Source organism: Cherax quadricarinatus, chromosome 69, assembly GCF_038502225.1.
Source record: "Cherax quadricarinatus isolate ZL_2023a chromosome 69, ASM3850222v1, whole genome shotgun sequence".
Taxonomy (NCBI): Eukaryota; Metazoa; Arthropoda; class Malacostraca; order Decapoda; family Parastacidae; genus Cherax; species Cherax quadricarinatus.
The window spans coordinates 22,817,481-22,831,291 of record NC_091360.1 but is presented as its reverse complement, the minus strand read 5'-3'; the positions used below and the strand labels follow the sequence as shown (position 1 = coordinate 22,831,291).

Below are 13,811 nucleotides of genomic sequence, written 5' to 3'. Positions count from 1 at the left end.
TTGTGATGGTGGTAAAGCTCCACACTCTTACTGTTATTATGGTGCAGTGTTGTGATGGTGGTAAAGCTCCACACTCTTACTGTTATTATGGTGCAGTGTTGTGATGGTAGTAAAGCTCCACACTCTTACTGTTATTATGGTGCTGTGTTATGATGGTGGTAAAGCTCCACACTCTTACTGTTATTATGGTGCAGTGTTGTGATGGTAGTAAAGCTCCACACTCTTACTGTTATTATGGTGCAGTGTTGTGATGGTAGTAAAGCTCCACACTCTTACTGTTATTGTGGTGCAGTGTTGTGATGGTAGTAAAGCTCCACACTCTTACTGTTATTATGGTGCAGTGTTGTGATGGTAGTAAAGCTCCACACTCTTACTGTTATTGTGGTATAGCTAATATACAAGACATGACTGCTGCAAAACTGTGTGCTCACCCTTGTTGCTACACTCAAAGCCAACAAAGCACAAATTCTGAAGAGGATAAGTTACAGAGTTGGTGGACTGATAACCTAGATCCAGTCCTCTCTGGATCCAATCCACTCTGCTCTACTAAACAAATTACCCTGATATCATAACCAGTTTGAAAAAGAAACAAGTTGGTGCTACTCAAGTCATCAATGCACACTCAGGCAACATCACAGCAAGTGACAAGATAGAAATAATTGAATATTACAGTCACACAAAAAGTGGACTTTACACTTTAGACCAAATGTGCTCCATACACTCTTGCAGTAGAAAAACTAAGAAATGGCCGCTCTGTCTCTCTTCTACAGAATTCTCAACGCCGCTACTATCAACTCCTGCATTACTAACTGAGCAAACTAGAAAAACACAGGTAGAGTGGAACCACAGAGGAGATAAATTGTGCATGAGTTAAGATTTGTTCAGATTTTGTGCGGACTGTCTCTCTTATTTCCATTGATGTCCTTCAATCTTGCCCCCCAAGAGGCAACCCACACCAGTCCACTAACACCCAGGTACCTACTTGCTTGCTAGGTGAATAGGGACAGCAGGTGTAAGGAAACACATCCAACATTTCCACCCATGCCAGGGACTGAACCACATACACTCAGTATGTAAGGCGAGTGTGTTCCCAACCAAGCTACAGGAGTGATCAGGCCAAGGGTAGAGGAGAGATTTACTATATAATTCTCTTGTATCCTGTGGACTATGATTTGCAGTGTCTGCAAAATTCCTACACCTTCTGAGGACCATGCAGCGGTAGCTTCAGAGGTTGGTGGCATTATGAGGTGGTGTGCAGCAAGTACTTGGAGCTCAGACAAGAAAACAAGATTCTGGTGCATTCAGTACAACCAACCAGTGTGTCCAAGCCATAACCACCATCTGCACTGACTGCAGCAATTAGAGTATGTAAGCTTTAGCCAATGTTTATAAATGGTGTTGGAATTTTCTTAAATATTTAGATAATACTAATGAGTAATTATCCTTTATTGCTCATTTACATGGAATTCCTACAGTGTGCCAATTTTCAGCCTCTAAATTTATGCTGCACATGTCATTGTGTGCTAGAGATGATGGTGAGGCAGGGAAGCTGTTGTTGCAACTGGAGCAAGTTATAAGTTTTGGTAACGTGTGGCAGCAGTGCTAAGTTGTTAGCCTCGGTAGTCTTGGTAACATGTGGCTGTAGTGTTAAGTTGCTAGCCTCGGTAATGTGTGGCAGCAGTGTTAAGTTGCTAGCCTCAGTAATGTGTGGAAGCAGTGTTAAGTTGCTAGCTTCAGTAATGTGTGGCAGCAGTGTTAAGTTGCTAGCCTCAGTAGTCTTGGTAATGTGTGGCAGCAGCGTTAAGTTGCTAGCCTCAGTAGTCTTGGTAATGTGTGGCAGCAGTGTTAAGTTGCTAGTCTCAGTAGTCCGGGTAATGTGTGGCAGCAGTATTAACCCTTTGACTGTTTCAGGCCCCTTTCTGAAACTGTCATTCTATGTCGCTAAATTTTTGAAAAAAAAAAAAAAAAATTATTTTTTCTTATGAAATGATAGAGAATATTTTCCCGATGGTAATGACACCAAAAGTTCGAAATTTGGTCGAAAACTCATGGAATTACGCTCCCGCAAAGTTAGCGATCTCGGCGACATATGCGTATCGGCGATTTTGCCGACTTTGAGCCCTATTTTCAGCCAATTCCGTTGTTCCAATTGACCAAACTCATAGCTATTTCTTTAGAACTCCATTTTATCTATTAGCTGAGTACAAAAAATCTCCCATTTACCAATTTGGACTACCCAATATTGTGGTCAGAAATTGGCAATTTGGCCAATTTCACGCAAACTAAAAAAGATGCCAATTTCAAAATAGGGTCCAGAATAAACAAGGTAGACATTCTTGGCACTAAAATAACATATCCTCTGTTCATTAGTCACATCTCTAGGCCCCTCTTATATTATTATTGCTTTCTATTTTGATTTTTTATTCACACAAAAAATTAGAAGATTTACTGTTATGCAGACTACTGCATTATTGTAAAAATGGTATAAATAATATCAGTGCACTAGTGAAAGAATATTAGACTCCCCAGTTGACGTGTATTGGACGTGTGGTGTAATTTGTTTACTCCTGAACATTGGTAAAAATCGAACATTTCCACTACTTTGAGCTCAGTTTCAAGGTCGTTTTCATCGTCGAAGTAATGAAAATGATCTCTATTTCTGTAATATGTTTTCCATTTTATCACCTAAGACCATGAAAACGAAAATACATCAACAAATACTATACGAAAATACACCTCAAAGTCTGCATTTTAATCCAAAAAAATGATCAGTTTTTTTTTCTCATTACGCACTGTGTGCTGCAGGATTTTTTTTATGTGGTGCACACTGACCACACAGACCCATTCTCTTACATGTGGGCCTACCAGCTTTCTTCCGCTTGATTTGAAGCCGCTAGAATTATATATATACAGTGGACCCCCGGTTAACGAACTTTTTTCGTTCCAGTAGTATGTTCAGGTGCCAATACTGACCGAATTTTTTCCCATAAGGAATATTGTGAAGTAGATTAGTCCATTTCAGACCTCCAAACATACACGTACAAACGCACTTACATAAATACACTTACATAATTGGACGCATTTGGAGGTGATCGTTAAGCGGGGGTCCACTGTACGTCTGAAACACTGGCTCGTAAGACGTATATATACGACCAAAACAGTCAAAGGGTTAAGTTGCTAGCTGCAGTCTGGGTAATGTGTGGCAGCAGTGTTAAGTTGCTAGCCTCAGTAATGTGTGGCAGCAGTGTTAAGTTGCTAGCCTCAGTAATGTGTGGCAGCAGTGTTAAGTTGCTAGCCTCAGTAATGTGTGGCAGCAGTGTTAAGTTGCTAGCCTCAGTAATGTGTGGCAGCAGTGTTAAGTTGCTAGCCTCAGTAATGTGTGGCAGCAGTGTTAAGTTGCTAGCCTCAGTAATGTGTGGCAGCAGTGTTAAGTTGCTAGCCTCAGTAATGTGTGGCAGCATTGTTAAGTTGCTAGCCTCAGTAATGTGTGGCAGCAGTGTTAAGTTGCTAGCCTCAGTAGTCTGGGTAATGTGTGGCAGCAGTGTTAAGTTGCTAGCTTCAGTAGTCTGGGTAATGTGTGGCAGCAGTGTTAAGTTGCTAGCCTCAGTAGTCTGGGTAATGTGTGGCAGCAGTGTTAAGTTGCTAGCCTCAGTAGTCTGGGTAATGTGTGGCAGCAGTGTTAAGTTGCTAGCCTCAGTAGTCTGGGTAATGTGTGGCAGCAGTGTTAAGTTGCTAGCCTCAGTAGTCTGGGTAATGTGTGGCAGCAGTGTTAAGTTGCTAGCCTCAGTAGTCTGGGTAATGTGTGGCAGCAGTGTTAAGTTATTAGCCTCAGTAGTCTGGGTAGTAGCAATCTTTAAAAGCAAACTTTTCTGGGTAGCTTTCTCAACTGTTTTTTTTTTTACTCCATATTTTCAGTCATTCTAATATAATACACTTTCTCTGGTTTTTATGGGTAGGTAAGAAAGAATAATACTTCAAGTTAATATGTTAATTTTCACTTGAAAAAATGAAAAAAAACAGCCAGACTTGAGTCCTGGAGGTAGGAAGTAAGGTGCCTGAACTCTGAAGGAGGGGTGTAGATATGCTGCAGCATTTTAACTGTAGTGTCAACACAACTCTGGCAAGACAGTGATGGAGTGAGTGATGATGAAAGTGGGGGTCACCTTGCCTCAGTGGTAACTGCCAATGTATTAAAAAAGTCATTAAAACCATTTTGTCTATTTTTTTCCGTTTGAGGTACAACGTACCCCAAGACAGTGCAAACACTACAACCTCCCACATTAGTACAGCAGCATTAAGAAACTAAAATAGACATTTCAGTTTAGATGACCATCTTTTCCTACCAACTTGTTGTATTAAACTTAGCACTCAAGCAATCGAACTTTAAATATGCATTGTAAAGTACGTTTTAAATCAAATTATAAGGTTTAATCATAGCATACCCAAAATGATGTACAGGTGCTCCTTGACTTACGATGGGGCTAGGCTCTGACGAATACATCGTAAGTGAAAAATATCATTAGTACAATATGAAATTTTTTTTTTTTTTTTTTTTTTTTCAACAAGTCAGCCGTCTCCCACCGAGGCAGGGTGACCCAAAAAAGAAAGAAAATCCCCAAAAAGAAAATACTTTCATCATCATTCAACACTTTCACCACACTCGCACATTATCACTGTTTTTGCAGAGGTGCTCAGAATACAACAGTCTAGAAGCATACACATATAAAGATACACAACATATCCCTCCAAACTGCCAATATCCCAAACCCCTCCTTTAAAGTGCAGGCATTGTACTTCCCATTTCCAGGACTCAAGTCCGACTATATGAAAATAACCGGTTTCCCTGAATCCCTTCACTAAATATTACCCTGCTCACACTCCAACAGATCGTCAGGTCCCAAGTACCATTCGTCTCCATTCACTCCTATCTAACACGCTCACGCACGCTTGCTGGAAGTCCAAGCCCCTTACCCACAAAACCTCCTTTACCCCCTCTCTCCAACCCTTTCGAGGACGACCCCTACCCCGCCTTCCTTCCCCTATAGATTTATATGCTTTCCATGTCATTCTACTTTGATCCATTCTCTCTAAATGACCAAACCACCTCAACAACCCCTCCTCTGCCCTCTGACTAATACTTTTATTAACTCCACACCTTCTCCTAATTTCCACACTCATATGCTACATAATATGCTACATAAATAATATGCTACATAAATAAACAACTACAGTCACTGAATAAGCAAATAAACAAATAATTATTGTAACTAAGTACCAATACTGAAAAGTAAATAAATGAATAAAGTTATAGACTTGCCACCTTCATGCTGGGTAATTATCTTAAGTTTCATCTCCAAAGTAATTCCTTCTGCACCATCATAAAATTGAAATATCATAAGTTGAACCATTGTAAGTTGAGGAACACCTGCACATATTGTGTAGCCTTCCATGAAGCTTCATATTCTTGTCACTTACATTTTTGTATCTATAATAACATTTTAACAAATGCAAGCTATAATTATGAAAATACAGATTTAAGAAATTATTATTTATTATTATTTTTTTTTATTATCACACTGGCCGATTCCCACCAAGGCAGGGTGGCACGAAAAAGAAAAACTTTCACCATCATTCACTCCATCACTGTCTTGCCAGAAGGGTGCTTTACACTACAGTTTTTAAACTGCAACATTAACACCCCTCCTTCAGAGTGCAGGCACTGTACTTCCCATCTCCAGGACTCAAGTCCGGCCTGCCGGTTTCCCTGAACCCCTTCATAAATGTTACTTTGCTCACACTCCAACAGCACGTCAAGCATTAAAAACCATTCGTCTCCATTCACTCCTATCAAACACGCTCACGCACGCCTGCTGGAAGTCCAAGCCCCTCGCACACAAAACCTCCTTTACCCCCTCCCTCCAGCCTTTCCTAGGCCGACCCCTACCCCACCTTCCTTCTACTACAGACTGATACACTCTTGAAGTCATTCTGTTTCGCTCCATTCTCTCTACATGTCCGAACCACCTCAACAACCCTTCCTCAGCCCTCTGGACAACAGTTTTGGTAATCCCGCACCTCCTCCTAACTTCCAAACTACGAATTCTCTGCATTATATTCACACCACACATTGCTCTCAGACATGACATCTCCACTGCCTCCAGCCTTCTCCTCGCTGTAACATTCATCACCCATGCTTCACACCCATATAAGAGTGTTGGTAAAACTATACTCTCATACATTCCCCTCTTTGCCTCCAAGGACAAAGTTCTTTGTCTCCACAGACTCCTAAGTGCACCACTCACCCTTTTCCCCTCATCAATTCTATGATTCACCTCATCCTTCATAGACCCATCCGCTGACACGTCCACTCCCAAATATCTGAATACATTCACCTCCTCCATACTCTCTCCCTCCAATCTGATATCCAATCTTTCATCACCTAATCTTTTTGTTATCCTCATAACCTTACTCTTTCCTGTATTCACTTTTAATTTTCTTCTTTTGCACACCCTACCAAATTCATCCACCAATCTCTGCAACTTCTCTTCAGAATCTCCCAAGAGCACAGTGTCATCAGCAAAGAGCAACTGTGACAATACTTAACAAAAATAGGATTAAGAAATAAAAATTTAAGAAAAAGAAGATAAATAAGTACGAGATAAGATATATCGGTAGATAAAAAGTTAATGTGCGTGTATATGAAGGGGCACCAGATATATCAGATCATTATTTAGCCGTAGCTACAGTGAGAGTAAACGGTAGATAGGGTACAAGGCAAATGGTATCAGTGAATAAGAGGAATGAAAGTTTATAAATTAGAGAAGGAGGCAAGTAGCGTAAGATACAAACAACTGTTGGGAGAAAGATGGGCTACTGAGAGTATAGATAATGAGGCTGAAGACGTATAAGGTAGAGGTAGTGTGCAGCAGAAGATTTTGTGGACACAGGAGAGTGGTGGAGGAGGGAAGAGATGCAAGCGGTGTAATGATAAGGTAAAGACAATGGTAAAAAAGAAAAAGTTAACATATGAAATGTTTTTACAAAGCTGAAGTAATATCAGGAGGGTGGAGTATATGGAGAGTGCAAAAGGAGAGCAAATGAGTGAAGTTCTGTCAACAAATTTTGCTTAGAAAATGAAAAAGTTTTGGAGTGAAATTAATAAGTTAAGAAAGCCTAGGGAATGACTGGATTTAAGAATTAAAAACAGAAAGAGGAGAGTTATGAGATGGGGATTTGGAGGTATCGGGAAGATGGAGGGGATATTTTGAGGAACTGTTAAATGTTGATGAAGATAGGAAAGCTGTGATTTTAAGCATTGGCCAGGGAGATGTAACATCTTTTAGGAGTGACGCAGGTCAGATGGTAATTTTCCACAAGCAATTCATGTTTTGATGTACAATGAATCTAATTTGAGAGGCAGACTGGTAAGTAAAAAAAAAAGATAACATGGTGGCCAGAGATGAGATTATTTTGCCATGATGGTAATAACAACAGACAATAATGTACAAAAAGAAGTTTGTTACTGATGCAACAGATATTGTCCAGTTTGTGTGAAGTTTATTGAAGTGAGAGTGAAGATTATTGAAGTGAGAGTGAAGATTATTGAAGTGAGAGTGAAGATTATTGAAGTGAGAGTGAAGATTATTGAAGTGAGAGTGAAGATTATTGAAGTGAGTGTGAAGATTATTGAAGTGAGTGTGAAGTTTGTTGAAGTGAGTGTGAAGTTTGTTGCAGTGAGTGTGAAGTTTGTTGAAGTGAGTGTGAAGTTTGTTGAAGTGAGTGTGAAGTTTGTTGAAGTGAGAGTGAAGTTTGTTGAAGTGAGAGTGAAGTTTGTTGAAGTGAGAGTGAAGTTTGTTGAAGTGAGAGTGAAGTTTGTTGAAGTGTACTGTACTCTACACAGCCTTCACTCTTATTTTAACACACAAATACATTACTTATTCAATATCTTAAACCCTAAAGTTTGCAAGTAAACTATTAAGTTGCTCAGGGAACCAGTAACTACAAAATCCTCAAATAACAATAAATTTTGTGAGAATGATAAAAATTTGTAGAGCTGTGGACACTGTAAGGGAGTGTCTAAAATAGAAGATATATGGGGGTGAAGAAAATACAATGAACATATATCTAAAATAAAATCCTGTGGTTAGTTTTCAAAATTCAAAAAAAAATGGAGAGAAGGAAGAATAAGCAAAGGTTTTCACAGGAGGTCTGTGAATAATAGCTCTAAACACTGGCAATACTGGAGCCTCAAGCTGCAACCATGAAGGTTATGTTAGGTAAGACTGGTCAGGATGTGGCACTTTTGCCAAGACTGATGGACTGAACACATTGATTCCAGGCTGAGGGACTGATTACCTCAAATTCCTCTACACTGGACTGAAGAAGCCAATACATGGCAAAATATTTCCAGAATGAAGACATCCAAACATTGCACAAGTGTCTCATTTATTAAGACTGGTTAGGAAACAGGACAAGTGTGTCCTGATGTGAGTCTCAGTCATACAATGATCCACCACTACAGCTTTTGGTCACCTGACTGAAACCTTCCACTGGCTTCCCAGTCCACCACTTTAAGAATCAAGGTAGATAATGTGGAAGTTGTACTCTATTGTACAGCCGAGAACTACTACAGTACACTGTAGTTTATGTTGCCAAATACTGTAGCTAATTAAAGGTAAAGATTGTGATTGTAATAGGCTTCCTTACAAGACTCTTACCCTACAGGACTCTTACTTTAAAAGATCTTCCAGCGTCATACCCTAAAAGATCTTCCAGCCTCATACCTTTCAAGATCTTACAGATTCTTACCTTTTAAGATCTTCCAAACTCTTACCTTTCAAGATCTTCCAAACTCTTACCTTTCAATATCTTACAGACTCTTACCTCTCAAGATCTTACAGACTCTTACCTCTCAAGATCTTACAGATTCTTACCTTTCAAGATCATCCAGACTCTTACCATTCAAGATCTTACAAACTCTTACCTTTCAAGAGCTTCCAGACTCTTACCTTTCAAGAGCTTCCAGCCTCATACCCTTCAGTTTGCGTACTCTGAGAGAGCCAGGGAACTGCTCATTAAGAGCCACTAAGCTGTGTTCTGCAATGTCCAGGCGATAACTGTCCAACCCAGCCACAACAACCTGCTCTTCTACCATCCAACCTGCCAAGAGTGGTAGTTACCTGTTAGTGGCAGTTACCTGTTAACAGTGGTAGTTACTGTCGACAGTGATAGTTACCTGTCAACAGTGGTAGTTACCTATTAGCAGTGGTAGTTACCTGTTAGTAGTAGAATGGGAAATATATTACAGGAGTCATTTTGATTGGTTTTAGGACTGGAAGTAGCTTGAAATTGAGCTCAAAGTAGCAGAAATGTTCAATTTTTGCCAATATTCCAGAGTATACAAATTACATCACTTGTACAAAATGCGTCCAACTGGTGGGTCAAATGCGCATTTAGGAATGCGCTGACATTATTTATACAATTACTACGATACAGCCTCTCCTCACTTAACAACGGAGTTCCGTTCCTAAGACCACGACAGTAAACAAATTCGTCGTTAAGCAAGGAGGATACTATAATGGTAGTGGGTTTGTGTCAACCATCTTTGATATTGTTTTAATGTCACCTTTGAACCATTTTATAAAATTTTTAGTATATTTTTAAATGTTCATATAGTAGTGTAGTGTACACTGTAATGAACAGAATAGAGGAAATCAGCTCTAATATACATTATTTAGGTATGCATACTGGTCAGAAAACCCTTTGTAAGTCCGAATCATCGGTAACGAGTGTGTCGCTCAGTGAGGAGAGGCTGTAATGCAGTAGTCTGCAAAACAGTACATCTTCAAATTTTTTGTGTGAATAAAAATTAACAATGGAAAGCAAGAGAAATATAAGAGAGGCCTGGGGACATAACTAATGAACAGAGGAAATGTTTTCTTAGTGCCAGGAATGTCTACATTGTTTATTCTGGACCCTATTTTTAAATCGACATTTTTTAATTTTGTGTGAAATTGGCCAAATTACAGATTTCTGATCATTTTATTGGGTAGTTGGTACTCAATCGATAGAATAGAAGGAATACTAGTAAAATAGCTATAAATTTGGGTGGCTGGAACAATGGAATTGGATGAAAACAGGGCTCAAAGTGGGTGAAATTGCCGATGCATAAATATCATCAAGACCTCTAACTTTGTGAGAGCATAATTCCATAAGTTTTCCATCAAATTTCATACTTTTGATTTCATCACCTTTGGAAATACATTCCATTCCATTCTGAACTTTTATTCACACAAAAAAAACAGAAGATTTACTATTATGCAGATTACTGCATTACTGTAATAATTAAGGATTAATCCCTTGACTGTCACAACCCCCAATCCTTAGGTGTCTCCTGGTGTCGCAAAATTTAAAAAAAAAAAAAAAAAAAAAAATTTTTTTTTCTTATGAAATGATAGAGAATCTTTTCCCAATTGTAACGACACCAAAAAAACGAAATTTGATTGAAAACTAACAGAATTACGCTCTTGCAAAGTTAGCGACCTTGGCGATATTTAGAAATCGGCGATTTTGCCCACTTTGAGCCCTATTTTCGGCTAATTCCATTGTTCCAGTCGACCAAACTCATAATTATTTCTTTAGAACTCCATTTTTTCTATCGATTGAGTACAAGAAACTGCCCATTTACCGATTTCAACTACCCAATAACGTTGTCAGAAATTTGCAATTTGGCCAATTTCACGAAAATTAAAAAATATGACAATTTCAAAATAAGGTCCAGAATGAACAATACAGACATTCCTGGCTCTAAAATAACATTTTCTTTGTTCATCAGTCACGTCTCCAGGCCCCTCTGATATTTCTCTTGCTTTCTATTTTGAATTTTTATTCAAACAAAAAATAGAAGATTTACTGTTATGCAGACTACTGCAATACTGTAATAATTGTATAAATAACATCAACCCATTCATGACTGCATATTAGAATGGCTAGTTGGACATTTATTGGACAACGACATCATTTGTTTACTTTTGAACATTGGCAAAAATCAAACATTTCCTCTACTTTGAGCTCCATTTCCAGGTTCTTTTTATAGTAAAATCAATCAAAATCACCTCTATTTCTATAATATGCTTTCCATTCTATCAAATGAGACCAAGAAAACGAGAATACAACCATAAATACTATACGAAAATAGACCACAAAGTCGGCATTTTAATTAAAAAAAACAGTTGGAGTTTTTTTTTTTCTCATTATGCACTGCATGCTCAGGATTTTTTTTATATGGTGCACACTGACCACACAGACCCATTCTCTCACATGTGCACCTACCACCTTTCTCCTGCTTGATTTGAAGCCGCTAGAATTTATGAGTATAGTATATACGTCAAACACGGTACCTCGTAAGACGTATATATACAACCTCGACAGTCAAAGGGTTAAGAAGATGAAGATTTCGTTCTGATTTTTAACCCCGGAGGGTTAGCCACCCAGGATAACCCAAGAAAGGCAGTGCTTCATCAAGGACTTCCTGTTATTTCCATTGGGGTCCTCAATCTTGTCTGCCCAGGATGTGACCCACACCAGTCGACTAACACCCAGGTACCTACTTGTTGCTAGGTGAACAGAACAACAGGCATAAGGAAACAAGTCAAAATGTTTCTACCCTGCTGGGAATCGAACCCAAGCCCTCCGTGTGTGAAGTGAGAGCTTTGCCAGCCATAGTTTACAATGTGTAATTAAAATTTTGATTTGCTAAGTACAAAGAAAGCCACTATCATGCCAGGGCATTTCAGGCAGACTAAACCTAATGCTTAATTAACAGACTACTTAATACTAGGCATATATAACATAGTTGGTTCGAACTGAACATTGTTTATACAATTATAAATTCAATTGCTGCTAAACCACTAACGACTTCTGTTGAAATATAAAAAAACAATGTCAGTGTATTCCTAAATGACAGTCAGAAGTGTATTGGACAAGTGACATCTTTTGTATACTCTGGAACATTGGCAAAAATTGAACATTTCTGCTACTTTGAGCTCAATTTCAAGCTACTTCCATTCTGAAACTGTTGCGGCCCCCTGCCAAACTAGCGGTTAAATAGTTAACCTGCCGGCCGGCAGTACCACTGGGTACGTCATCAAACCCAATGTGGGGACTGCTGAGCCGGCCTTAGAGCAGTAAGTACCTGGGTGCCTCACGGTGCGCATCTAAGCAGTAGGTACCTGACCACCTAATCGTACACGTCTACTGGCTTTAGAAACAGTATGTACCTGAGCGCCTCACGGTACACACCGCAGTAGTATGTACCTGAACACCTCAGGATACACACCTAACCAGTAGGTACCTGACCACCTAATCGTACACGTCTACTGGCTTCAGCAACATTAAGTACCTGAACTCCTCAGGGTACACATCTACGCAGTAGGTACCTGAACACCTAATCGTACCTATCTACTGGCGTTAGAAGAACCGCTCACCGCAGCTCACTGAGTCTGTTGGCCTCAGTTACTTGTCGGCCGCATTCAGTGAGCTTGCAGCATGGTGTTCGGCTAGCGGTGTGTCAACCGGCTTTGGAGAGGATTTACTGGACTACCGGTGATGTCTGTGGACTCACCGTCTACGCTGATCAACTGTGGGCCGGAGTCATCGGATGCTGTTTAGTGGGACATTACATGAAGACAAGGTTGGAGTGTTACACTGAACTGGGCCAGGACCGTAGTGTGACACTTAGGGACGTATGATGGAGTGGAACACTGAGATATGCATAGGACCGTAGTGGAACACTGAGATGAAAAGGGTGTCGTGTGACACTGAAGATGGCCTGGTTGTAGTGTACACTGAATAGTGTCGTGTGACTGGCTCGACCGGATAAGTGTCGTGAGAAGCAGTTGATTGTAATTTATTATTATACAAATGTTATTTGTAAGATATAAACAGCTATTGGAGGATAGATGGGCTAATGAGAGCATAGGCAATGGGGTCGAAGAGGAATGGGGTAGGTTTAAAAATGTAGTGTTAGAGTGTTCAGCAGAAGTTTGTGGTTACAGGAAAGTGGGTGCAGGAGGGAAGAGGAGCGATTGGTGGAATGATGATGTAAAGAGAGTAGTAAGGGAGAAAAAGTTAGCATATGAGAAGTTTTTACAAAGTAGAAGTGATGCAAGGAGGGAAGAGTATATGGAGAAAAAGAGAGAGGTTAAGAGAGTGGTGAAGCAATGTAAAAAGAGAGCAAATGAGAGAGTGGGTGAGCTGTTATCAACAAATTTTGTTGAAAATAAGAAAAAGTTTTGGAGTGAGATTAACAAGTTAAGGAAGCCTAGAGAACAAATGGATTTGTCAGTTAAAAATAGGAGAGGAGAGTTATTAAATGGAGAGTTAGAGGTATTGGGAAGATGGAGGGAATATTTTGAGGAATTGTTAAATGTTGATGAAGATAGGGAAGCTGTGATTTCGTGTATAGGGCAAGGAGGAATAACATCTTGTAGGAGTGAGGAAGAGCCAGTTGTGAGTGTGGGGGAAGTTCGTGAGGCAGTAGGTAAAATGAAAGGGGGTAAGGCAGCCGGGATTGATGGGATAAAGATAGAAATGTTAAAAGCAGGTGGGGATATAGTTTTGGAGTGGTTGGTGCAATTATTTAATAAATGTATGGAAGAGGGTAAGGTACCTAGGGATTGGCAGAGAGCATGCATAGTTCCTTTGTATAAAGGCAAAGGGGATAAAAGAGAGTGCAAAAATTATAGGGGGATAAGTCTGTTGAGTGTACCTGGTAAAGTGTATGGTAGAGTTATAATTGAAAGAATTAAGAG

General features: G+C 39.6%; 1 protein-coding gene across 2 annotated transcripts in view; it reads right to left on the bottom strand.

Annotated features, from left to right (window-relative positions):
* Nucleotides 1–13,811, bottom strand: part of LOC128701814 (ER membrane protein complex subunit 2) — an 85,556-nt gene that overhangs the window by 51,846 nt on the left and 19,899 nt on the right. For both annotated transcript variants that reach the window (XM_070099873.1, XM_053795722.1), the window contains exon 3: nt 9,009–9,159. In XM_070099873.1, coding sequence (XP_069955974.1) covers nt 9,009–9,159 — 151 coding nt within the window. The remainder of the gene's footprint in view (nt 1–9,008; nt 9,160–13,811) is intronic.